General features: G+C 42.0%; 1 protein-coding gene and 1 non-coding gene across 2 annotated transcripts; both read left to right on the plus strand.

Annotated features, from left to right (window-relative positions):
- Window positions 1-4,443: 4,443 nt before the first annotated feature.
- On the plus strand, window positions 4,444-4,516 carry trnav-aac (transfer RNA valine (anticodon AAC)). Its single transcript has one exon. It is a non-coding gene; the product is annotated as a tRNA-Val (tRNA).
- A 153-nt stretch (window positions 4,517-4,669) lies between these two features.
- Window positions 4,670-13,042, plus strand: LOC146379683 (uncharacterized). The gene is made up of 2 exons (XM_084941011.1): window positions 4,670-4,834; window positions 9,366-13,042. The coding sequence occupies exon 2, from the start codon at window positions 9,522-9,524 to the stop codon at window positions 12,183-12,185; it is 2,664 nt and encodes an 887-aa protein (XP_084797137.1). The 5' UTR covers window positions 4,670-4,834; window positions 9,366-9,521; the 3' UTR covers window positions 12,186-13,042.
- The last annotated feature ends 12,966 nt before the right edge of the window (window positions 13,043-26,008 follow it).

Here is a 26,008-nt window from a genome sequence, read left to right on the forward strand (position 1 = left end):
ATGAAGGCTTTCAGTTGCTGATATTCAAGAAAATTACTTTTGCTGATTCCATATTTTAATTCAAGTTTCAGTTTCGCATAAGATGTTCTAGACTATGACACGTTACTCATGACTCGATCAAATTTCATATCTTCTTTTTATGACCTGGATTGTTCCTAATGGGTGTTCATTTACATGGGATAAGTGAAGACTTAGAATTCTTATTTTTAAGAATTCCCAGCCTGATGGGAAGTAATTAAGATAACTAAGTCATGATACTGGAGTATATGAAAGGCAGATTAGAAATTTGTTCCAGGTCCAGCCAAGAGCTGTCTAATAAGCTTGGTTTAATCAATTTTTAATCTATTGGATCAGAAGTAGTGATACAAATTTGGTAGTTGTAGACCACCGTCATGTTTTTAGACCTACCAGTGATGGTTTATTTTTCCATAAAAATGTGAATTTCTGGAGCCTAGTGATTTTAAGAGAGGGTTTATTAGGTATCGGTGTAGTTTATTTTAAGCAGAATCATAATTTTAATGGTGACAACTCTTCCCAATAGCAATTTAAAATTACAATATATGAATTACAATTTAGAGTCAGTACTGCTGATTTACTCCAAGTGATTGAGTAGTCAAATACTGATGAGTGTGAAACCGGCAACAGGATGCCAGAATGTTTTGAATGGATGATTTTTGTTTGTCTGCCTGTAAGTCCTTCAACCAGTTTCTAATTTTAAGCCTAAAACTCCACGTACATTTGATGTGACAAACCTCAGTGTGGTCATGTTTAAACAAACTGGTGGAGTGTTTTGTGTGTGTGTGTGTGTGTGTGGCAGTTGTATAGTTATGTGGTAAATTGCATCACTTTAGGCAGAGCATACATAAAACTGAGTGCAGAAAAATAAGAGAAAATATGTGAAAGAAGATAAGCAGAATAAGACAGTACACCTACACAAGAACCAATCATGACTGACCTACAATAAGCAACAATAACAAGAAGGAAAAAAAGCTATGTTGAATAAACTGGGATTAATTGATCAGTGTAGAAATTTCTATGACATTAGTAGAAAAGCAGAGTAAAAAGAGAAAAGCCAAAAAGGTGTAAGAGCTGATCCAGATCACCTGACTCAGTACAGCCATGGTGTGATGTTCTGGTCACGATAGAACTGCCCGTGTGGTGTGTCTGTTAGCGTAAACTAAAAAATGAAAATACCAAACAGTAATTTATTTAATTAAATTACTTGTGTGTTGTGAATGAGACACAGCGAGTCCAGAGATCGTTGTTCTGAGCCATTTTATTTACCGCAGCTACAGCTCACAAGCTGCCAGCCACACATTCAACACACCACAACAACCCCAATTCCCCGTGTTTTAACACAGCGGGCGAGATTGCGGATGCCGTGCAGGTGCGTTCGCACGACACCACAGTCCAAGCCCCACCACAAATTAGTATTTGAAACTACAGCCAGTCCAAACTTATTCCTAAAATATTCACTCTCAAAAATGGCAATAAATAATAATTGCAGCCATGTTTGTAGTTCTAATAATGTGGGAGCAGGAGAGCGAGTAGAGGATTTTTGTGATTGTTATCTGTGATTAACAGAGGTGTTGTTTACAGGTGTATCCCCACTCTGTGCAGGTCATCAAAGTGAAAGCACTCTTTAAGCTTCAGAACACACATTAAGTTCATTACTGGATCTAATTTACTGAATGACATTAAACTGAGTTCATGTTTGTCTGAAGAACAAACCAAGATGCAACTAAAACACTGAATAACACAGTTTGTTATCTTGGCAGAAGCTACAAAATAACTTCCTGTCTGATCTAAAGGACGAGTTTGGGATCCTCAAAAATAGATTCAATCAAATTTCAGTTTGACAGAGTTTGATTTCTTCTGTGACAGTGAAACGCTTTCAGCTGTCAAGCATTTCTTTCATTGGAGATTAAAGTTTTGTCATGGTCACTTTTATTGGAAGAGTCTAACTCTAAAACAGGAAGTTTAAAATGACATTTCTCTCTCTCTCAGTCAAACAGGTGGCTTTCTCAGCCTCTCTGCTGGAACAAGGTGAAGGATATACTGGACCCTTTAATGACCACACTACTCTGGTCTTCAAACATGTTGTCACAAACATTGGAAATCACTCAGTTCTCTCTTCACCACAACGGATCTGTATAGTGTCTTTATCACCAACCCTTCTGTTGATCTCAGAGATGAGATACTACCCAAGTGAAAGCCTTGCACCACTTGGCTAGCTAGACATTGAAAGAAAAGCCTTCCTCTACGGAAGACGTGTCAGTGGAAATAGTGAGGTCCTCAAAATATTCCTTTTTTTTTTTTTGACTGTCCCGTTTGGATCTTTAGCCATTGTTGTCTGAAGGCCAAGAAAGATGCCAAGTGGATTTACTTTACCAAGTGGATCATCATGGCCTTGCCATATTGGTCCATTTGATTGACCTTTATTATGATTATGTATTTATTTTATTTTCATTTTTTAAAGACGGGACAGACATGCCTGGGGAATAGGACAGGGAGAAAGAATGAAAGAAAGAGAGGGAGAGAAAGAAAAATAGAGGGGAGAAGAGACGGTGAGAAGGGGGGAAGAAAAAAAAAGAAAAGCAAACAAAACACCTGGATCACCTGTATGGAGATAAAAAACCAAAAGAGAAAACAAACAACAAAGAGCAACATAATAAAAACAACACCATTACAATGAACTAGCTAACAATAGATAACAGTAGGCCAGGCACACGAACCTCTATTTCTGCCACCCGTCCATCGTGTATCCGGCAGGGAAAGTCCCTCCAGGACACTCGGGCTCTCCCGAGCCCAGACTTCTCGTTGAGAAAAGGGTGTCAATAGCATTAAGAGACCAGTTGATCAAATCCATAATTCTCTTTAAGTTTTAGAAACAGGCTGTGAGAGAGTGTTCCAGGGAAATTAATACAAAAAACACGAGACTAGACAAGGACATAAGAGGCTAAGCAGGGAAGCTAAGGGAGAGGAGGAGAAAAAGGGCATACGCCTCCTCCGAGAGCCAATTTGTTACATTATGCAGAGCTTATCCTTCACTTTGGACCACTCATTTATTTTTATTTTCAGTTGTTACAGACGGGACACACATGGCAACAACTCCACCTCATTGTTAGTCCATTTAAAAAACTCGGTGCTTTTCCTCTGCCTTTTGCAGCAGTTTCAAAGAGCCGGAAAGTAAATAAACGGCAGACAGAAATGAGGCAGGTCAAATCGTCTTGTGTTTCACACATGCACAGTACTGGAACGTAAGTGTTTTCGGCCGTTTCAATGTGGACACACAACTCTGTGAAAACAACTGAAAACGATAGTGTAGACGCGAAGCGTTTTCAGACGAACGCGCCGTTTTCAAAGTTATCCGGGCTAGTGTGGACATAGCCTCAGACTATGCTCTTTGAACGCAAAATTGATAACATTTCGGAGAGGCTCATGGCCCTCCAATGGGTGATTGAGAGACCAGTGACGGACATTTAGATCGACTGTAAAATCGACATGCAGTTGTTCGCACTACAGGAAAACACCATCATTTCATGTGGCTACCATATCAGCGCCAGCCGTGGTCTCAAGGCTGGAGCTTAACAACAAATTCTTCCCTGATAACAGACTGTTTAGACTCTTCGCCGCCATCTTACGCACCCCCATCCTGGACTCCAAACGCCTTCGAACGCTTCCAAGGCCGAGGTCAGACGGCAGGTCTAGGCCCAGCGCTGGATTAGTAGCGCATGGCAAGATGGCTGTGTCTAATCAGCTCACTTCTCACCCCCTTACCCATCCCGTTGCTTGTCATGTGCTTCATAGTGTTGTGATGTCAAGATGTATGTGCTCTCTGTGCAGAGGAGTTTTTTTGTTTTCTGTTCTCATGCTGACCTCCCACAAGGAGCCCAGTATGAGTAGAGGTCTCTTTTTTCCCTCCTCCATTTGCCCATTGTATTGTACATTTCAATGTTCTTCCAAATTACTACCTGTCTCCGACCTGTCTGTGCTATGTATGTATGGTCGGTTGTCCAATTCCACTGCAGGTGCAAACTTGCATGTGACAAATAAAGGTCTGATTGATTGATTGACTGATATTTACGTGTTACCATAGCGACCAGAGACCCTTAAGGGGCAGAGAGGAGGATATTACTCTCATTGTTGTTGGCGTATTTCAGGAGGACCCTGCTAATAAAGTTACACAATTACACAGTGAATTCGCGTTTATTATTATATTTACAAAATACCACTGTCTTGGTTGTATCATTTTATTTTGTTGTACTTATCCGTGACACCTTAATGGTCGGTGAAAATATTGTCGGACAGTAAACCGGTCCATGCCGCAAAAAAGGTTGGGGGCTGCTGATGGGAAGTAAACACTCATGCAACCGACCTGACACCGGTAGACCGCATATAAGCTTTTAAAAAGTATGCTCAGGTGACTTTAGCCGCCACACGGTTTCCGTAGTGTAGTGGTTATCACGTTCGCCTAACACGCGAAAGGTCCCCGGTTCGAAACCGGGCGGAAACATAATTTATTTATCTTATTTCACTTTATTTTTTTCATTAATTTGTCTTCTTTAAGTAACCAAACCATATGCCATGCAGTCGTGTGGTCTTGGTGCGTTGTGGGTAACAAGTGAAACAAATATAAACTGACTGTGTGAAAACTGAATTGTCAGACATGTGTCCCTGAACGCGACCCGTACTCAGGAAGCACGCATGTGTCGCTGCAGTTGTTGTTTAGCGCCGTGTTGCAGTACGTGTTTAAAAAAAAAACAACTATGCAGCCACAGACTTTCTAACTCTCACCAACCACCGATGTGTTCGTTTTCTGCTTCAGCTGTAGGTAAGTGCTTGTATTTCTGCCCTCGGAGCTTCCGTCCACCCGCCGAGACAACCCACAGTTAGCTTTGCAGTCCTAAGCTAACGTTAGCGCGGATGCCGATGTTGGTGTTTCTGCAGCTCCATAAACTCAACAGGAAACTCAGGGAGTTCGCTTTTAGCATAAATCTGTGAAGCTAACCGTTCACCCCTGTCCCCACGACATGCGCAACAATAAGCGAAGAATCTAAGATTTTCAAATACCTGAAATCCGCTGGTTTGGTGCAGAACTGCAGCCTATTGCGGCAAAGAGTAATGCAGCCATTCCAGGTGGAGTAAAGGTTTAATTTGACGCCAGGGAGGATAAATATCGGAGAAAACAATTCAATGAAGAATTCAAGATTAAATCTGTTCGTTCATTTTAAAAATTAGACTAGGAAAATCCCATATTCATACGAAAATTGTCATATTTTAGCAATTTCTTAAAATGATGCATATGCAAGAAAATCTGCAAACAATTATGGAACCATAATGCACTTTGACCCTTTTTCCTTAATGAGCATTAATGCCATTGTAACAATCATTTCAATGTTTTTTTAAGAGGTAAAAGTAAGTATACTTAAGAATACTGTTAATGCATGTTACTGTTGTTATTAGATGTCAATAAAAACTGAGGGGTTTTGCTTGTATGAAATCTTTATTTGCTTCTTAAAAATATGAGCCACACTCACAGTCGTGACAGAACAACAAAAGGACAACAAACTTGTCCTGTTTGCACATTTTCTTAAATGTGCAAACAGCGCCTTCACAGCACGCTTATGGCCACAATTATGTTACAATTATGTTACACCCACAGTGATGATAACTACTTCAGAGAATAAATAGGAGAAGCTAAGAAAGATGAGCCATGAGTCCATGTGCTGGACTTTGAACGCTTAAAATATTGGTGGGCGGATCGATCCAAATATCGATGATATTGAAACCTATCATTGTATTGATATTGATCGATACGAGCCTAATGCGACTGATACTTTAGTTTCTGCGGTTTCATCAAAGAGGCAACCTGACTGTCTGTTTAAGTACCGCTGCAGCACAGAGCAGTCATCTAACTGAAGCACGTTGTTTAAAGGAAAACATTTAGTGCAAATGAAAATTCACCAAATATAATATGGCTCAGGTTTGATTGAATATAATTACCCTTTTGTGTTACCTGTGAAAGTAGATGTGCTGCAGACTTAAACATTTTATAATTTATGTCCTGGGTTTTAACTAATTCATAATCCAAAGGAAAATCCCCCAAAAAACACTTAATGGTCATGAAAATTTATTCAGATCTGGCAATTTGATGATGAATCACCCTTAATTATTAAAATAAATATTAGTATAATTGATACTGGCCCTGTAGTTTCTTGCTATCGGCTCATTACCAAATCTTGCAGTACTGCATACCACTAGTTTAAAATAAATGAGTTTCTCAGTGTACTGTGGATTTGAAGTGAACACAACTCATGTGTGTTTTACTGTTTAAAAGATAAAACTGAGTTCCTGAACACATCTTTTACATCAATTATTATTTTTTCATTAAAATACTTTAAAATACAAAACAGTAAACTAAAGTACCGTATTTCCCGGACTACAAAGCGCACCTGAATATTAGCCACACAAGCTAAAATCAGGGGAAAATCCTGTCTTGTACATACATTAGCCGCACCTGACTAAAAGCCGCAGGTGTTTCAATGTTGACTTATCATATGTAAGAGAATATGCACAAAGGGAATTGTCAGGAAAGAGACGGCTGTTTGGAGACACACCCCTTTTATTAATATTTTGAAAAACAAGTTATGGGTACATATTTGCATAACTTTTTAGGTATATGTACAAGTAGCGGTAATTACAAGTATGAAACATGTACTGTGCTTCATAAATGAGTAACAAATGTAGTACATAACAATAACCTACAGCACACCAGAAAAATAGATTCGGCCTCCTTTTAGGCTCAGGTGCAGCGACACGGCTTTAACAAGAAGAAAAGTCAGTCATTCACCACCATCTTTCTCTTCTTCCTGCGCACTAAAACCACCAAAGTCCTCTTCTCCAGTGTCGGAAACGAACAGGCTCAGGATGGCTTCGTCATCCACTCTCAGCTCCTTTCCTTCGTTGTCACTTTCAAAACCAAACAAATCCTCGTTGTCGGAGTCGAACACCCTCAGAAGGGCCGTGGCCGTGTCCTCCTCTCCATCATGCAGCAGTCCAGCCCTTTGAAATCTGTTGGTGATCGTGGATGTTTTCACACTTTTCCACGCTGTCAGATTCCACCGGTGGAGTTGAGCATAACTTGCTTTTCGCAAGTTTATCGCCGCTCATCATCCACGCCTCCCGCTGAACGCGTAGCGCTACTTTGAAGTTTGTTTTTCGCGCTACTTGTACGGCACTATGTTGCCTGGCGGATGGACATGTGACCAACATACCACTCTTGAACCCCGATACTGTGTGTCTGATCACATGCCCTTCCGCCAGGCAACATAGTGCCGTACAACAGCGGAACAAATAAAACAAATTGTCTTACGATATGACAAAAATCATGGACAATCCATAGAAAAGCCGCACCTGACTAAAAGCCGCAGGGTTCAAAGCTTGTGCAAAAAGTAGCGGCTTATAGCCCGACAATTACGGTAATATTTTTACTCACAGTAAAATATTCACCAGGTGAAGTAAAAAGTTATTGCAGGTTGAGCTTTAATCATTTCTGCACTGTGCATTATCTCGCACAACCTTTTTCTTGAAGCTACATTAGTGACACATTCACACAGTATTTTGGTGTCTGGTATCTGCTGATACTGCAGTGCTCTCTGTCGATATGTAAAATCCTCATGACCTTAAATCTATTGACTTGCGTTGTCAGACAGTCTTTCTTTTTACTGATTTGTGCTGAGGTGTACAAAATGAATATTTTCCACTTTCAAAAGGGGGAAAAAAGAGTGCGGCAATCTGTGCTACGCAGGCCTTAAACAGTGTGTGCACAGTACAATTAGCTCAATGTACAGTCCACACATTGCCTGTATAATAGACAATGCACACAAAGTCTCAACTGATATAAAACAAATACACGTAATACATAAAACATAGTAATATGAAAATATAAAAAATACTCCTTATCAGCAGTGAAGGTTATGCACATATGGGATATTTGAACATAAGAGTGATAAAAGAATAGAGAATAGATAAAAGTATAGCTTTTCTTATGTTTTTTTTATACTCTTTTCTTTATACTTTGACTGCATTTTATTTTATTTTGACTTTGCACTTAAACCACTTAGGTGTGGCACATTTTAAACTAATTTTCAAATTCGTTCTGTAGTTTAAGATAAGATAACCTTTATTAGTCCCACATGTGGGAAATTTGTTTTGTCACAGCAGAAAGTGGACAGTGCAAAGTTATATTGCAAAAATTAGAATACAATACGAATAATATACTGAACACAACTGTATAGAATAGAGTAGAATAAAATTAAATACTATACAGTAGAATACAATAGAATAAAATAATCCAATAAGATTCGTTTCAATCCTAACAATAGGATAAAAATAGAATACAAATAATATATACAACTGAGTAAAAATACAAAGTTTTTAGAAAAAGAGTATTGCACTTAGTCTTATTGCACATCTGTGGGTTTGTGTGTTTGATCAGCTGTAAAAGTCTTTGTTGTGGAGTCTGACAGCAGTGGGGACACCGTGGGTGCTGCAGCCACTGAAGGAGCTGCTCAGTGCTGTCAGAGTCTCCTGCGTGGGGTGGGAGATGTTGTCCAACAGGGATGACAGCTTAGCCACCATTCTCCTGTCACTCACCACCTCCACTGGGTCCAGAGGGCATCCTAGAACAGAGCTGGCCCTGTGGATCAGCCTGTTCAGTCTCTTCCTGTCCCCAGCAGAGATGCTGCCGCCCCAGCAGACCACACCGTAAAAGATAGCTGAGGCCACCACAGAGTTATAGAAGGTCTTCAGGAGTGGGACCTTCCCTCCAAAAGACCTGAGTCTCCACAGCAGGTACAGCCTGCTCTGCCCTTTCCTGTAGAGGGCGTCCTAATTATGAGTCCAGTCCAGTTTATTGTTCAGATGAACACCAAGGTATCTGTAGCTGTCCACAGCCTCAATGTCCATACCTTGGATGTTCAGTGGTTGCAGTGGAGGATGTTTGTGCCTGCGGAAGTCTAAACGGTAGAACATGATTGCAGAGTCTAATTGCTAATATGTTAGTTATAAAAATTACGAGAAAAAAAAGATGAGAAAGAAAGAAACTCAGAATGAGCAGAGCTGCTGTAGCAGGCTGCCACACACGGGGGCGCCGGAAGCAGCTAAATGAAGCTCCAAAAACCTATTTTTAGATTTTAAGTCTGTGTGTTACTCTGTTTTTATTAAGCACGGTTTAACTCTGTTTTACAAGTGCTCAATATTTTTTAATGCATACATCACATGGGTTTTGATGAAATCAGATCCTGTTGCTTTAAGATTTTTCTAAGCCTAAATAATTGAAACTGTTTTGTCTTTACTTACAGACTGAGAAGATGTGGCAGTGAAGATGATGCCTTAAGATAATATCTTGTTTTCTCTACAAGAAAGCTGTCTAGGAGTCTAGCCAGGTGCCTGAGCAAGGACCAGGGTTTTTGACATAATCTAGCAGTTTCTAATGACTTTGGGCTTTAAATGTCAATATGGATGGCATCGAGGAGAGCTACATCTGGGAGCGCCGCATTGCCCATGGCATTAGGTATCAAAAAGGAGCAGTCCCCTTCCCAGAATTGGTTGATATTGGTCTGGAGTTCAATGCGGCACTTGAAAGGAAGGAGAAGTTGGATCAGAGCCTGCTGACGAATAGTGTTATGCTGGAAATTTGTCAGTTTGCCAAAACAGTGACCAGGTCTGAGAAGTATTTCCTGTTCGAAATGCTGGAGTTCAACTTCGACCTTGGCTTTGACATAAACAATGACAGTCTGTGCTACATCTATGCAGTTCGTGTCCACAACAGAATTAAACACCTGAAGGAGCAAATAAAGATGAAGCCAAATAGATGGAAAGAAACATTTCAGTTGCCAAATCCAAGTGTTTTAGCCGGGTCCAAAGAAGACGTGTCAGGACGATACTATCCAAAATGGAACAAAATTGCTGATAGTTCAGTGCTCACTGTCTCCAGCAAGAACTGTCCGTCTTCAGACAACCACGAAGCTGAAACTACCAGAGTTGCTAGCAATAAATACACTGTAAAAAAACAAGGAGGAATCCGTTTAAGAAAAACACTGGGCGCTAACCCTTTCTGTGCACAACTTGGTGTGACCCTAGCTATTCGACCAAGTCACGCCCCCAAACAGAAACTGGACCCAAGTCTGCTCACCAACGGTGTGATGATAGAGATGCTTGATTTTTCCCGAGTGCTGTGTGGAAAACACACTTACCTAGTTTATGAACTGGTCAAGCACAACTTTGGTTATGCTTTTGATAAACCTCAGTTCCGAATGTGTCTAAACAGGGTGATAGAGAGAAAATACACCTGTCTGACAGCTGAGGACAAAGACACTTTCAGAAAGGAACTTTTTAAGATCCCGGCTGAGAAGAATAAATTGGAATATAAAGGTAAAAAACGAAAAACACCTGATGCAGATAACCAAGAACTGGAAGCACAAATTCTGGCCACCAATAAAAGACAAACACGGAAGCAGCAGGCTAGCAAAATGGAGGAGATGAAGGAGGATGATTTGTCATACATGTGTCCTGTTGAGTTTGAGACCGAATTGCAGTCAGAAACAGAAGCTGAGCCAGAAAATGTGAAACCTGAAAGTTGTTTGTCAGGAACAGAGGTAGAAATGAACGTGCTGCAGGATGTAAAGCCAGAAGAGGAAGAAGTCTTCATCTCACCAATGCAGCCTCTGAGTTATGGCCACAAATCTTCTTCGTCACCCACACAGACAAAGGATGCAAGTCAAGAATCATACTGGTGTCTGTTCTCTGAGGGAAGATGTGCAGAAACCCCAAAGCAGAGGCTGTGGCTGAGGCGTGCCGCTCGCACACAACAGATCCTGACGTCGAGCCGAGTCAATGATATGTTCGCCCACTGCAGAGAGATCGGATTAGACTTCAACTTTTGTTCACCAAAACGGAGCTTAGATCTACAACTGTTGACCAACTGGGTAATGTGGGAGGTTTTCAAGTTAGGAACTGCTTTGTCGAGGAGTGTACGCAGTTTTTTATTTGAAATTCTCTTAAACAACTTTACTCTTACGCTCCAAGATGAGCAACATGAGCGCAATTTCTTAGTTTACATGATGGCAAAACATAAAAATCTTGTGAACCACCCGAAGAGTCAGAATATGGATTTTCTCTGCAAGCCTTTCAAACTCCCTGAGATATACCACATGGTTGATGTGACCAGCAGTTTTCAGACTCAACAGGAACTCCAGAGTCAAGGGCAGAAAGGGTTAGATTCATCAGATTCAGCAAAGAGGGAAGAAGCTGAAAAAGAAGAACACCCTTTTTGTAAAAAGTTGGGTCTAAATCTTTGGTCAACCGTAGAACGCCCGTCAGACCAGAAGCTTGATTTGACCATCCTGACAACAGGCGCTGTGCTTGAGATCTTCAGCTTTGTAAAGGAGCTGTGTGGTGAGGCCCGCAATACTGTTAATGACATCCTTGAGCACAATTTTGATCTTCATCTGCAAAGTGGTGAGACTGAGGCCGCGCAGAAGATCCAGAGGTGGTACACAACACAGAAAAGCTTGATGAAAAAGCAAAACATGTCACCGAAAATCAACAGGTGGTTAAATATGATTATCCCGCTGAATGGCAACTTGCAAGAGATTCCACACTCACCAACCGAAGATGGAGACCCAGATCTAGAAGGGGAATTGGATGGCTTTGGTGGATTTGTCAAACGCTTTGACTACCAGAACTGCAAGGAGATCGGACTGGACCTCGACCTCAGCTCCAAATCAGAAACCAAAACGAAACTTGATTTGAAGGTTCTGACAAGAGGAGTTTTGTTTGAGTTGCACCAATATGTGCAACAAAATCACAACCGATACGTTCCTGCTCTGTATGAGATTCTGGAGTACAACTTCGATCTGAGCTCTCAGAGCCACCGGAAGGTGGAGTTCGCCTGGTCCATCGCCTCACAGGTCCTAGCCATGACTGGCAAAAAACGCAGAAAAGGGGATTACCTGACCAAAGTTTTTGAGCTCCCTTTCGAGGCCCCCAAGTTCCCTGAGTCTTCCCTGGTGGTCTTTAAAGAGGAGCCGAAGGATGACTTTGGCGAGCCGGACCTTAATAATGACATTGTGTTTGTCCGAAAACTGAAGCCTGTTGATATGGAAGTCGAGATAGAATAAAGTTCTAGCTGCTGTTTGTATTTCAAATGTCAGTTTTCAGGATAGAGTTGCGACTGAACTGCTTTATATCTACCAGGTTAAATCAGTTAAATTCACCTTTACCCATTCATATAGAAATGGGGATCCTCTTTCCGTTTCTGTTCAGCATGTGCCTAAAATCCAACTTGACCTTAACCCTGGTGGGCATAAAGAGGATGAGACTGCTTGATCGAGTTTTGTTTTGGTCTATAAAGTGGCAAAAAACAGCTCTTCTTTTTTTAACTGTTGACATCTTGGGATTACTTGTAGCAAATATCTTTTAACTTGAAGAAGAAATACTTGCATTTAAAAAACTGAAACTTGATCATGTTTGAATTCAGTCAGGAAGGCCAAATAAATTTTTAGGATGTGCTGCAGGTGTTTACAGGGGCAGGAAAAATAAAGATTCTCTAACTTGATTTCTTGAAATCAGAGTTTAATGTTAGTGCCCAGCAGATCCAGCTGTGTCTCAGGAAGTGGGGTCTTTGCAGTCTTAGACGATAAAGGTTCTAAAATGTGAACGACGTGTTACTGCTGGGCCTCCTCGACTCTGCTGTGGTTCAGTCTGCTTTATTCACAGTAGAGTTCTTTTGCTTACCATTAGGTGCGTTACGACTGGAGTGTAACAGAAAAAAGCGGTGCCACTTTTTTTCTCCAAACGAGGAAGTAGACTATCCACGTTAATGTAAACCGGTCGAAATTCAACCATCAGTGACGTGAGTTAAAGAGGACAGAATGAATGGTCACGGCTGGCATATTGGTATTTAATTGTTTTGACTGATTCGTGATGTCACCTCCGTCATTTAATAAAATGTGAAAGAAAACATTCCACCTTAAAATTTGGTCAGTGTTCATTATTATTTGTCTCTTGACTTTATTTTAATAGTAAAGATCAAAAGTCTGTGAAATATCCTGTTATTGTAACCGTTTACATAAAGCAGCGCACACTGCTGTGGTTTAATGTTCACGTCGCTCATTTTCTTGATTTACATGAAATCATGAGCTTTCGAGTCATGACCAGATGTTTTGGCAGGGGGTACAGATGTTCCAGTTCATATTTAGTTTATTTTATATGTGAAGGAAAATCAGAAGTCATAATTTTTAACTTTTATTGGCAAACCAAATTTATTCAAAGATTCAGTGTTTTCTAGCTTTTGAAATTGTCTGTATGCAAAATATCGGTTTGTTAGTGTGGTCAGCCCTTAAAAAGTTGGTGGATACTTTTTTAAACTCAGTTTTTACATTAAACGTGGCATGCATGGCCCAGGTAAATAAAAGTGATCACAACATGCACATTAATGGGACATCGAGTGCTCTTGAAGTTCTGACTGCAGGATTGTAGGTTGCAGCTCCTGCCCAGGATGTTAAATCTTTTATTCCTTACTAAATATTGTAAATGTGTTAAAAACACCTGTTAAAAATGTTGAAACCTGCAGAAACACGTGTGGACTTGTAATAAATCACAAATGTGCTTCAACTAAACTAATGCAGCTTGCAGTGTGCTGTCACAATAATTACAGGCTTCCAGTGGATTATATAACCAACCCTGCAGATTTGAACTGATGGAGTCAATTTGCATTTTAAGTGATTCAATTCAAAGTGTAAAAATAACCCAATGAGACTAATTGACTTGTAAACTTTCATTAGTATATCCTCACATGATGGGTACATTAATTTTTAAGTTGATCATTACACCATATTTAGTCAGGCTTTTTCAGGGCTTCCCATCATGCACTCTGTCATGGCCCATTTATCCTCTGCAGGCTGCAGCTGGGATGCTTTTGGTCTCAAATTAAACAGGTGTCACTCATCAGTTCCTCTGAAAGCCTTCAGGACATTTAAGAAACAAAGGAGAGGAGATGAAGCTGCAGTGTTTCTGTTCAGTGTCCACTAGATGGAGCCAAAGGCCAGGTTTATAAATTTGCAACAGGACAACTGATATAAAATGATGCACTTAGATTAACTGCACAGAAAATGAAGTTTTACATTTTGATTATATTGGAGAGGTTTTTTCTCACTGGAATTTCAGCCGAGTGCACGGCGCGTTAAACAGAAACCGTCTGCAGCTTTTATTTTTGGATAAAGGAGACGCCATCTTGTAGCCCAAACGTCCACAGAGCAGCTCAGCTCAACAGCCATTCATCTCGCTTTGATGAGAAGCTGTTGTGTTCCTTTCTGGCACCAGCAGAGTAGCTTTGCTTGATTCACAGTTCAGAATAATCCTTTCTGTCAGTCTGGGCCTTGATTTCATTCGTCCTCTGTTAAGTAAGTGGTTTAGCTTCTCCGTTAAACCAACTTCTTTTTCATGAACTGTTGAAAAGAAACGTTTGAAGATCCAGTGGGTGGGGCTTCTGTGCCTGAGATAACCATATTAGGTGCTTCCTCTCTGTGTGACATCAAACAGAAAGGATACGCACACACACACACATATACTGACGTGAGGAGAAGCAGTAAGGATCCACTTTAAGGAGGATTCAGAGTCTGGGTTTTCTCCTGGTCTGCTGCACGTGCTCAGTGTTTTATTCTTCTGCCAACATGGATTTTTTTCTTTTGTGATGACATCACAGAGAAAAAACACATTTTTCTGAATCCTGAACAAATCCACTGAAACCTCACAAAAGTCTCATTTTTAAGCTGAAAGTTTTCTTTTATTTTGAGTGACCACTGGGTGACAGATTAAAGAGAAAAACCTCCACGCAGTGTCTCAGCCGGGTGCTGGGCAGCTTCAGCGCTTCTTATCATTGATTCTCAAAGTATCCTGGAGGATGGACACTGAATTTCCCGCTGATATTCCCACACTGGGACTTTTGGACCAACAAACCGGTCCAAAAACTCCCAAATCTGTTGACTGTAGGGCTCACTGGATATGACTTCCATTAAAACACTGAGTCAGTGATCCTCGTGTCCTGAACATGGAGGCATTTCTTTAACAGATTGTTAAAACAGAAGCATTTTAAAACAGGTTCAAAATTAGAGTCTTGCTTCTCAAACAGCAGATAAGAGATTTATTTTGCTGTGTGTTATTTAACCATGTGTGATTATGGATGCACAGCAGCCACCAGGACACGTCCCAGTTCTCCTGATGGAGAAAGACAAAAACCTTTGCTCCTGTTTTGCAGCATGTAACATGTAATCTGAAAGTAACACGTCATGATGCCTTCATGTGCTGTTATTTGTTAAAGGGTAAATGTGGGGATCACATGTTGGTGTTTGTTCACATCTGGAGATAATTCTCAGGGTTTGGTCTCTAAGTTCAGGTGAAAAATGGACACTGATGGGAGAAGTCTTGAGTCTTGAGTCTGTGATGGTGAAGCCGAGTGAAGCCGACAGCCTCCGTCCCCGCATGGATAAAGGTTTTTAAAGAAGCGGACGGGCTGGAGCAGCACACTTTGGTCCTGTTGGATTATGACAGAGTTCTGCTGTGAGCCCACAGAGTCTCTGAGCAGATTATGAGCTCCGGTGAAGACGAGTGGGAAATGTGTGGGAGAGCAGCTGCAGAGGTGAGGAGTGTGCACGTCCATATGTCGGTGCAGATGAGGCACTCTGGGGATGGAGCGTGTCGCTGCTTGGGGAGCTCAGATTTGTCTGTGTGACACTTTGGAGTATAGCACACACACACACATGTAACTGCACTCATCCTGTGTGCCCTCATGCTGGTGATGGGGGTCATATCCACGGGAATAATTCACACCTCTCATTGTGAACACACACTCACACACACCGAGCACTTTATTACCTATCCACCTGACAGCTGCTTCACAAAACCTCGAGAGCAGATGAAAGCTGGAGTTCACAGATATCCAGGATTCATTTAGCCCTGACTCGGTTTCACTGAGGCAGGAGCACAGACTGTCAGTTATGATGGAGGCTTGCTCTGTGCAGTCAGCTGTTCCACATTTTGCTGTGGTTTCTTTAGCCTGCACTGACATGCTCACAACACTTTTTTTAAAGGTCCTCTCCTGCAACGCTTCGTCTGAGCTCCCTGTCCTGCAATAGCTATCAAGCGACTACGCTCTTAAATTGATGACTTAATGAGAAATTCATAAAAACAAAACAAACAAGCAAAGCTATAAAAGAGAAATCGGCTATCCAGACTGTGTTTGTTCCCGTGTCAGGCTCTAACATGTTTATTTCTGCTGTAAAGTTGGATGTTTTAACATGAAATTCTATGTGGACTCACTCAGTTTTGCAGCCGACTCAAGTGGCCAAAAGAGGAACTGCAGTTTTTCACATTTCACTGTCTGTGAAGGTTCTCAGTCGTCCAGGTGACAGTAACCTAAGGTCCACTGTGGACAACTGTCCTTGAACAGAGGGAGGGGCTTATGACACCACCTGTCTGTTATCTATAATCCAATTTTGAGATTTCTTCCCAGACGCCTTAACGCCCACTCACATCTTTGGCCACTTGATCTCAGTAAATCACATGATAGGGTGGGACAAGGTCTCACAGTGGGTTCACTCGAGACCTTGGCTGACACCCAGACCTGTTTTCACACCTTGGCTCATGTGATTAGGCAGAGGATGCATAGTGGGTCCATGTCCCTCTTGTGGAGACTCCTAATAGGCCTTAAAAAATCGAGGACTCTCCATCAATTGCTCTTAGAACTGAAGAAGCTACTGGGATGCGAGGTGAAACCTCTTCAAGAAACTCCAGTCCAGATGCTTTGTTCTCCATGCTCCTTAGCTGTTTCATTTTCAGCCCCAGAGGCTGATGCTTGAGTGAAATGGATGTTGCTGCTGGAGGAGGAAATCATGTTAACTTTCTTTGAGAACTTCCTGTTAAATCCAGAATTCAAAATCCTGCTCCTCACATACAAGGTCTTAAATAATCAGGCCCCATCTTATCTTAATGACCTTGTAGTACCATATCACCCTATTAGAGCACTTCGCTCTCGCACTGCAGGCCTACTTGTTGTTCCTAGAGTATTTAAAAGTAGAATGGGAGGCAGAGCCTTCAGTTTTCAGGCCCCTCTTCTGTGGAACCAGCTTCCAGTTTGGATTCAGGAGACAGACACTATCTCTACTTTCAAGATTAGGCTTCAAACTTTCCTTTTTGCTAAAGCATATAGTTAGGGCTGGACTTCCTAAGGATATATGCTGAGAGGAATCCCCCCCCCCTTTCATAGTGAGTATGAAATAATTTCTCTACTTTGAATGTCCTCTTGTGTTTAATGTTGTATTTACTGGATGCTGAGGTGAGGGTTGTGTAAGGATGAGGGCGACAGTATTAACAGGGACTGTCTCTGTTTGTGTTATGTGGATTGTATATTGTGGCATAAAATGGAAATATTCAAGTAAAGCACCAGACTTCACAAGCACAGCGCAGCACTGCAGACTTCAGTCATAGCAGATTGGCTTTAGTCGACCTCGGCAGTTGAATCACAGGAGACCGGCTCACACTGGCCCGCTGAGCAAAAGGCTTTCTGCTATCTATACCGACATGAAAGGAGTGTAAGAGCAGTGACAGCTTCATTTCCTCGATCACCAGCGTGGCAGGCAGGCTGTAAGGAGGTCAGGAGTGAGCGTCCGTCTCAACAGTATTCCTGCAAGCTGCACAAAGACAGCTGAATGCAATGTTTTCCTGTGACAGTCCGACTCATTAAATCTGCACTGTAGTGGCCTCGGGCTGCCAGTTACTGTAGTCACGGCATGTTGGCTGATGTTTTTCCATCGAAATCTTAGTTCATTGACTTCAGCCGTCACTGAAACTGAGCTGGAGGCGAAACAGAAAAGAAGAAACACATTCTTTTTTTATCTGTGCCTCCCAGTTAAAGAAGCTGTTGTACTTCAGCTCTCAGACAGTATAAAAGATGGAAGCAACTTCTGAAGAATTGCTTTAAACCTGCAGTCTCACTCATGGCCATCCATTAGAAAACAACCTTCTTCACTCAACTCCGCAAATCACTTCCTGATTAGTTTATGAAGTCAGACACTCATTTGAACTCCCACTAAAAAAAAAAAAAAGATGTTCATTTTGTAAATTTGGAGTCATTCTTAAAGTCTGAAAGGAGAATTAACCAGGGACAAAGGTTGGCTCTGCATAATCCTCTTTATCAAAGGAAAAGTAGGCTTCATAACAGGACTTCATTCACCAATGGATAAGGTCACAGTGACTACATCCATCTTTTATACTGTGTGTTGCTAGTTTCAACAGTGTGGAAGCAGGGAAATAATCCAGGTTTAAGTGAAGTCTTGATTTTCTCATTTTAAATCTCCCTGTTAGTACAGTTTCATAATTCAGAGGGGGAGAAACGGAGCATTAATAACAGAGGAAATGGTCTGCAGCTCACTAACCCCCAGGCTGCTGCAACAAGGACTCCAGTCTTCAGTGTGTGAGTCATCAGCTCGACCAGGTGATGAGGTAGCATTGTTTCAAACTGTACGGGCGCATTTTAGCTGAAATTATGTTTGCAATCCTTCACCAGCTGATTGCTAACAATCCCATTTTGTCACATCATTTTCTTAGCTGGTTAGCTTTAGCTGTAATGGTAACGTGTCCCACTTCTGCTATGTACCCAAGATGGCAACAACTGACAATGAGAAGTTACTGTATGAGTATTTTGTGAATGCAAAATCCAGCATCTACTAAGATCTACGATCTAAGACGTCACTACCAGTGACCACAACCGCAGATGGGATTGTTTTGTAGACATACAGTGAAAACGATCCAGCTCCACAAGTGCAGATAAATGATCTCTTATTATGGATGTTTTTTCCTTTTTACCTCATTTGACCTAAGGTCTGATGAGGTAATGTCATGGTGAGGTGTCCATCCATCCATCTGTCCACAGTTCATAAGAACTGTTACTGCTCTGAATCTAAACCACCTTACACACAATGATAAACTAATGGGTTCAAAGTCACATTTGTCATTTTCCTTGCAGCAACCTTTGAACTGATGCTCTGGTTTCAGACCAGTCTTTCAGTTAATCTGTAAAAGACTCGTTCGTGTGCAAGTGTAGAATTCAGAAATGTGCATTCTGATGGTTTATGGTACTTTACTCCTTTTTACAGGTGAAGGAAAGAAGACGTTTTATAGAATTTCTTCCAAAGTCAGAACTAGAGGACCAGAAGCCAGAGCTTGTCTGTGTCTTTGGGGGCCACTCCACTTCCTGTTAATACTGTTGTACAGATATTTGCTTCAGTTCAAATGGAGGTGAAAAAATGGGTGCTCGTGAGATTGTCCTCAAAATTGATGAATGAATGAAACCAAAACACTGCCAACTGTCCACCTGTGGCTGAAGAGCAGCTTGTAGCCCTGACAGTTCAGGCGCTGACCTGCTGGTAAGCATCATTTAACGAGGTCTCAGGGGAACTACTGCCCCTCCAAAACTTTATGTTCTGCCTACACTCGGATATTCTGAACCAATCAAATGCGGAAAATACGTGCATGCTGATTGGTCAGTTAAGGCACCCTGTTGCTCTGTTAAACATCAACAGAAACTTCCTTGTGAAGAAGCCAGTTGTGGTGGTTGTCAGGAAGTTACTGACTTGAAGTGTTGTTTGATGAGAAAAGTCAGAATGTTGGATGCTGCAAAGTACCTGATGGTTCTGTGACGCCTCTAATAACTCACAGTTATTCAAAAAATGTCTGAATTATTGGTTCAGAATATCCGAGTGTAGGCAGAACATAACGTTTTGGAGGGCCAGTAGTTCCCAGGAGACCCCCTTAAAGGATGCTTACCAGCAGGTCAGCCCCTGAACTGTCAGGGCTACAAGCTGCTCTTCAGCCACAGGTGGACAGTTAGCAGTGTTTTCTAGCCTTTACAAGACAGTTTCACTGTGATCCTTCTGTTTCCTCTCCTGTTATGTAAGTCCTTCTGTCTTGTGGAGGCGTCTTACATAAGCACTGAGGCTTAATTCCTCCATGCAAACCCCAACAAAACCCTCCTTGTCCCTTTTCTACAAATTTTCCCCTTGTTGCTTCTTCTTCTTCCGTGATATCCTCTCGCTTTCCCTCGTCTGTTGTTCCTTACCTCCTCTTACCTTTAAACTTCCTTCTTCCTTGTCCTGTCATACTCTTTTGTTGGTTGCATAAATTAAAACAAAACTCTTTAAACACTTTGCAGTTTCAGGTGCACCCAAGCTACCTCTGTCTCGTCAGGACCTGTGCAGGTTTTGGAGCCTTAAGGTGAGATGACGTCTCTGCCTGATAACGTGAACGGTGCAGAAACACCACAACCTGCAGAAGGCGAAGCTGCAAACTGCAGGTAACTTAGGTGATAGATGAAATAAATAAAGATGCATTTAACTAACTGCATGCACTCACTGGGTTTGTCTGCTTTTGTTTAATGCAGGACTTTCACCTATAGAACATAAAGAGTTGACATCTTTCATGAGCATGAAGGGAACTATAGCTTGTAAAAAGCTCTTTTTAAAACACCCACAGGACCACAGATGTGTTAAAGTGAAGCCATTCTGCTCCTTTAAATCCTCGGACTCTAACAGAGTGGAGTTGTACGATTTACTGCTCAAAATAATCCTTCTGTACCTTATCCCAGGCCTCAGTTCTATCAATCAATCAATCAATCAATGTTTAGGACGAGCGTCCTCTGCTGTAAGAGCAAAGATATGACAGAAAATAAGGAAAAGCAGATATGAGCACTTAAAGGCCACAGAAGGAGCAGGAGCAGTGTAAAAACAGCTGACTTGGTAGAATTGCAGAGTTGGTTGTTTACCTGTGACCTGCCCGACACACACCATACTCCACAAATCCATCACTATTTCATAAAGCACTACACGTGCAGTGCTTTCCCAGTAAGTTTTTATCACTTTGCTGTTAAAAATTCTGTCTCACGTTCATGCAAACATGATGGAAGGTGGCACCGTTCAGGTGGTTCTCCCTGAGATGCCTCAGGATGTTACTGCAGAGCTCACCTACTCCTACTGAATGTGCTGTGGACAGCCATGATGAAGCTCCTGCCACACAGCTTATGTTAATGTGGGAGGAGGTCTGGAGCTCCAGCAGAGAGCCAGTGACCCCCTTTATGTGGACTGTGAGCTGCTGTGGTTCCTCGGTGCTTCCCCTTTGGAAGAATACCACTTATAGCTGCCTGTGGAAAATTACACAGTGGCATCCTATGACAGTACCACACTGAAACTCAGAGTCAAAAATCAATAAAGTACAGATGCAGGAAGAAGAACAGGAAATGCACAATATACCAAAATAAAGCAGGTAATGAATGCAACTGAAACATGTGAAAGACTGAGAAACGGAAAAATCACCACGGTTGATACTCAGCATGAGATCTGACAATGATGACAAAGCCTGAGGCTCACAGTGAGAGAAAGAACAACACTTTCATTTAACTTCAATTGAAATCAGGTTCAGATGTTTTTTAACGAGTAAAGTCCAATAAATGTATTGAGTCCAGAGAGACAGCCCATGGGTTGTGCTTCACTGTCAAAGACTCTTTTTCAGCAACTGCTTTTGGAGAAAATCCTTGAAATATTTCCCTCAGGCGTCGGTGGAGACCAAAAACAGAGCAACAAGAGTTTGCATGATTTAAAACGGTTGTCACGCTAACAAAACAAAAATGACATCACCCGACTGACTCAGTGAGACGGAGTAGGTCCTCTTGGTTTAAATATTCAATCTGCGTGTCTGTGTGTGTGAACTGAAATTAAAATGAAAAAGAAAGAAATGCATCCGCATTGGCGTTTGTGTCCGTGTCTCTGTGCGTGTGTGGTAGATGGTTGGAGGGCTGTTGAATGATGCAGAAAGCGAATGTGCTCTGGGAACAAAAACACACCAACAACACACACGGGGGACTGCAGAGAGGGAGGGAGAGAGCGAGGCAGGGGAGTACAGCATGTTGGAAAGTTGAAAGATTCTCCCCGTGGAAGTCCACACTCACACAAACACAGAGGAATAAGATCCTTTTCACCACCTGGCTGAGTCCGAGGTCGCTGATCTTCCACATATGTTGTGTTGTGAAGTGACAAAAACCTCGTAGGGTCACGAGATGCAGCGTGTTTCCTGTTTCCGGCCGACACAGAGACGACCTCAGCTGCTCACCACAGAGGGGGACTTTAGCTGAAGTCATGAAAGACTTCTCATATTGGGAGAAGTTTATCTGACCCAACCTTAATGCATTTCTTTAAACCATCCGTGGTTCTCACCTCAGATTTCTTTCCCTCTGTGAGACATCAGAAGTGTAGAAGCTGGACTAGCATCATGGACTGTGGGAACGTCAAAGACTCGCACACAGATACACGCTAATTACCAACACTGGAGCCTGGACTTCTAGGATGGTCAACACGGGGTACACCTCTCACACCAGTATCCGGATGGCTGACGTTGTTGTTCTGAAGTTCTGACTGTAAACGTGTTTATTTCTGCTTTGATACTGGAGTCCGTGCAGACCGACATCAAGTGGACATCAGAAGAACTGCAGATGTTTGGGCTTCTGCGCTGACAGCTTTGGAGGTTGCTGTCGACGTCCCAACGCTGTTGCGATAAGGAGGCGGCAGAGATGCACAGAGTGTGGCCCCGCCCACTTCAGTTTTACTCAACCAATAGAATGTTTTTTCAGACTTTAGCTTCCGAAGTGTACATTTTTCTTTTTCCTCCTGTCCTCCAGTTTAGCCAATCTGGAACCAGTCCCACACACACACACACACACACACACACGCACACGCACACGCACACACACACACACACACGCACACACACACACACACACACACACACACACGCACACACACACACACACGCACACACACACACCATCTGTTTTCTCCAATTCCCTAAATCTGTCTGAATCATCTGGAGTCACAGCTAAATCTCCTTCAGGACTCAGTTTGTGTGCCTGTGCATGTGTGTACTTGTATTACTCATTTTGGGAGGACAAATATCTTCCCCACACTCCCAACTTGGGGACTCATCTTCCTTCGGGGGACAAAAATTAAGTCCCCATAAGGTACATTGGTAAATTTCTCGGTCACGGTGAGGGAAGCTTCCAGGATTAATACAGGCTGGAAAGATGGAAGCATGTGAGTATTTCTATCTTTGTGAGCACCAGTTTGAGTTTTAGACTCAAATACTTTAACACGAGCTTTCAAAGTTTTTTTCCTTTTAAATTTGGTTGCAGGTTAGAACGAAGTCACTGCACGTCCTCACAAAAAATGTGTTGATGGCTGAGAGCAGTCCCAGCTGAACGTGGAACAGAGAGTTGCTGATGAGTGAAATATCTGCATTTTACACAGAAAATGCAGATATTTGTCCTTTTTTTGTTTTCTAACAGCACGCTGTCTCCACATACTCGGCTTCTCATCTGCCTTTTGCCCTCCAAAGTAAATGATAAGTCACCGGATGATAATACGTCACTTCATCGCACGACTGGAGCCTGAGAAATTCTAAATACACAAGAACACACATGTTCCAGACATTTGTTTTTTATGATGTTGATAGAAAAGGTCAAATGATAGATAGAATTCATTTTTTTAGACATTTTCAGATGCTTGTATTGCAGCAGTAAATTTTTCTGTAATTATGAGGGATGTCACAGCACAATCGTTACGATTTAAGGCATGAAGTGAGGATAACCTGTTGTATAACCAGGTCCTGTGAAAGGCTGTACCCCCTTTGCTTTGTGCTCTCCGTTCAAGGTTTCCTCCATCTGGCATCTACAGACAGGGAAGACGCTGACTTGACGTATGTAGGCTCAGACCTGTGGGGAGGAGAGGCACTGAAATCAGAATCAGACTACTTCATTGAATCCAGAGGAAATTACAGGGAGTGCAGAATTATTAGGCAAATGAGTATTTTGTCCACATCATCCTCTGCATGCATGTTGTCTTACTCCAAGCTGTATAGGCTCGAAAGCCTACTACCAATTAAGCATATTAGGTGATGTGCATCTCTGTAATGAGAAGGGGTGTGGTCTAATGACATCAACACCCTATATCAGGTGTGCATAATTATTAGGCAACGTCCTTTCCTTTGGCAAAATGGGTCAAAAGAAGGACTTGACAGGCTCAGAAAAGTCAAAAATAGTGATATATCTTGCAGAGGGATGCAGCAGTCTCAAAATTGCAAAGCTTCTGAAGCGTGATCATCGAACAATCAAGCGTTTCATTCGAAATAGTCAACAGGGTCGCAAGAAGCGTGTGGAAAAACCAAGGCGCAAAATAACTGCCCATGAACTGAGAAAAGTCAAGCGTGCAGCTGCCAAGATGCCACTTGCCACCAGTTTGGCCATATTTCAGAGCTGCAACATCACTGGAGTGCCCAAAAGCACAAGGTGTGCAATACTCAGAGACATGGCCAAGGTAAGAAAGGCTGAAAGACGACCACCACTGAACAAGACACACAAGCTGAAACGTCAAGACTGGGCCAAGAAATATCTCAAGACTGGTTTTTCTAAGGTTTTATGGACTGATGAAATGAGAGTGAGTCTTGATGGGCCAGATGGATGGGCCCGTGGCTGGATTGGTAAAGGGCAGAGAGCTCCAGTCCGACTCAGACGCCAGCAAGGTGGAGGTGGAGTACTGGTTTGGGCTGGTATCATCAAAGATGAGCTTGTGGGGCCTTTTCGGGTTGAGGATGGAGTCAAGCTCAACTCCCAGTCCTACTGCCAGTTTCTGGAAGACATCTTCTTCAAGCAGTGGTACAGGAAGAAGTCTGCATCCTTCAAGAAAAACATGATTTTCATGCAGGACAATGCTCCATCACACGCGTCCAAGTACTCCACAGCGTGGCTGGCAAGAAAGGGTATAAAAGAAGAAAAACTAATGACATGGCCTCCTTGTTCACCTGATCTGAACCCCATTGAGAACCTGTGGTCCATCATCAAATGTGAGATTTACAAGGAGGGAAAACAGTACACCTCTCTGAACAGTGTCTGGGAGGCTGTGGTTGCTGCTGCACGCAATGTTGATGGTGAACAGATCAAAACACTGACAGAATCCATGGATGGCAGGCTTTTGAGTGTCCTTGCAAAGAAAGGTGGCTATATTGGTCGCTGATTTGTTTTTGAATGTCAGAAATGTATATTTGTGAATGTGGAGATGTTATATTGGTTTCACTGGTAAAAATAAATCATTGAAATGGGTATATATTTGTTTTTTGTTAAGTTGCCTAATAATTATGCACAGTAATAGTCACCTGCACACACAGATATCCCCCTAAAATAGCTAAAACTAAAAACAAACTAAAAACTACTTCCAAAAACATTCAGCTTTGATATTAATGAGTTTTGTGGGTTCATTGAGAACATGGTTGTTGTTCAATAATAAAATGATTCCTCAAAAATACAACTTGCCTAATATCTCTGCACTCCCTGTATGTGCTGCAGCTCACGAAGGTAAATCAGGGGAAAAAAAGATTGTTTTCTTAAATGTTATAGTGATGAAATAAGAATGAGTTTTAATGACATTTTTACAGACACAGACTATAAGAAGATCCTTGAATCTCAGCTTTGATCAAACTTGCATGGTTAACTTTGCCATCTGTCTGTCCATCCGTCCACACGTCTGGGTCATGGGGGTATATGTCAGCGTTACATGGTGAGAGGCAGCTTTACAGACTGTTCTACTTTAAATAAAGCCTGGCTGACAGGGACTTTGATGTTTTTTACAGAAAGTCGAACCTCTACAACCGAGAGTAAAAGCAGAAAGGACAGAAACGTGAATGCTTCTGGTACACAGCAAAACTGAAGACGGATGTGAGCGTGAGTGATGTCTTTTATTTTTCCTGGGAGTGTTGTGTCAACTGGCAAAGTGCTTAGAGAGCATGAAGCAGCTGGACAGACCTGATAACTAGTGTACTACCTGCCAAACACACACACACACACACACACACA

This window comes from Perissodus microlepis, chromosome 10 (assembly GCF_051167445.1).
Source record: "Perissodus microlepis isolate ML-2025 ecotype Zambia chromosome 10, ASM5116744v1, whole genome shotgun sequence".
Taxonomy (NCBI): domain Eukaryota; kingdom Metazoa; phylum Chordata; class Actinopteri; order Cichliformes; family Cichlidae; genus Perissodus; species Perissodus microlepis.

What these genes read in the sequence shown, in the direction of transcription:
- LOC146379683 (XM_084941011.1), top strand. Translation starts at nt 9,522, where the DNA reads ATGGATGGCATCGAGGAGAGCTACATCTGGGAGCGCCGCATTGCCCAT.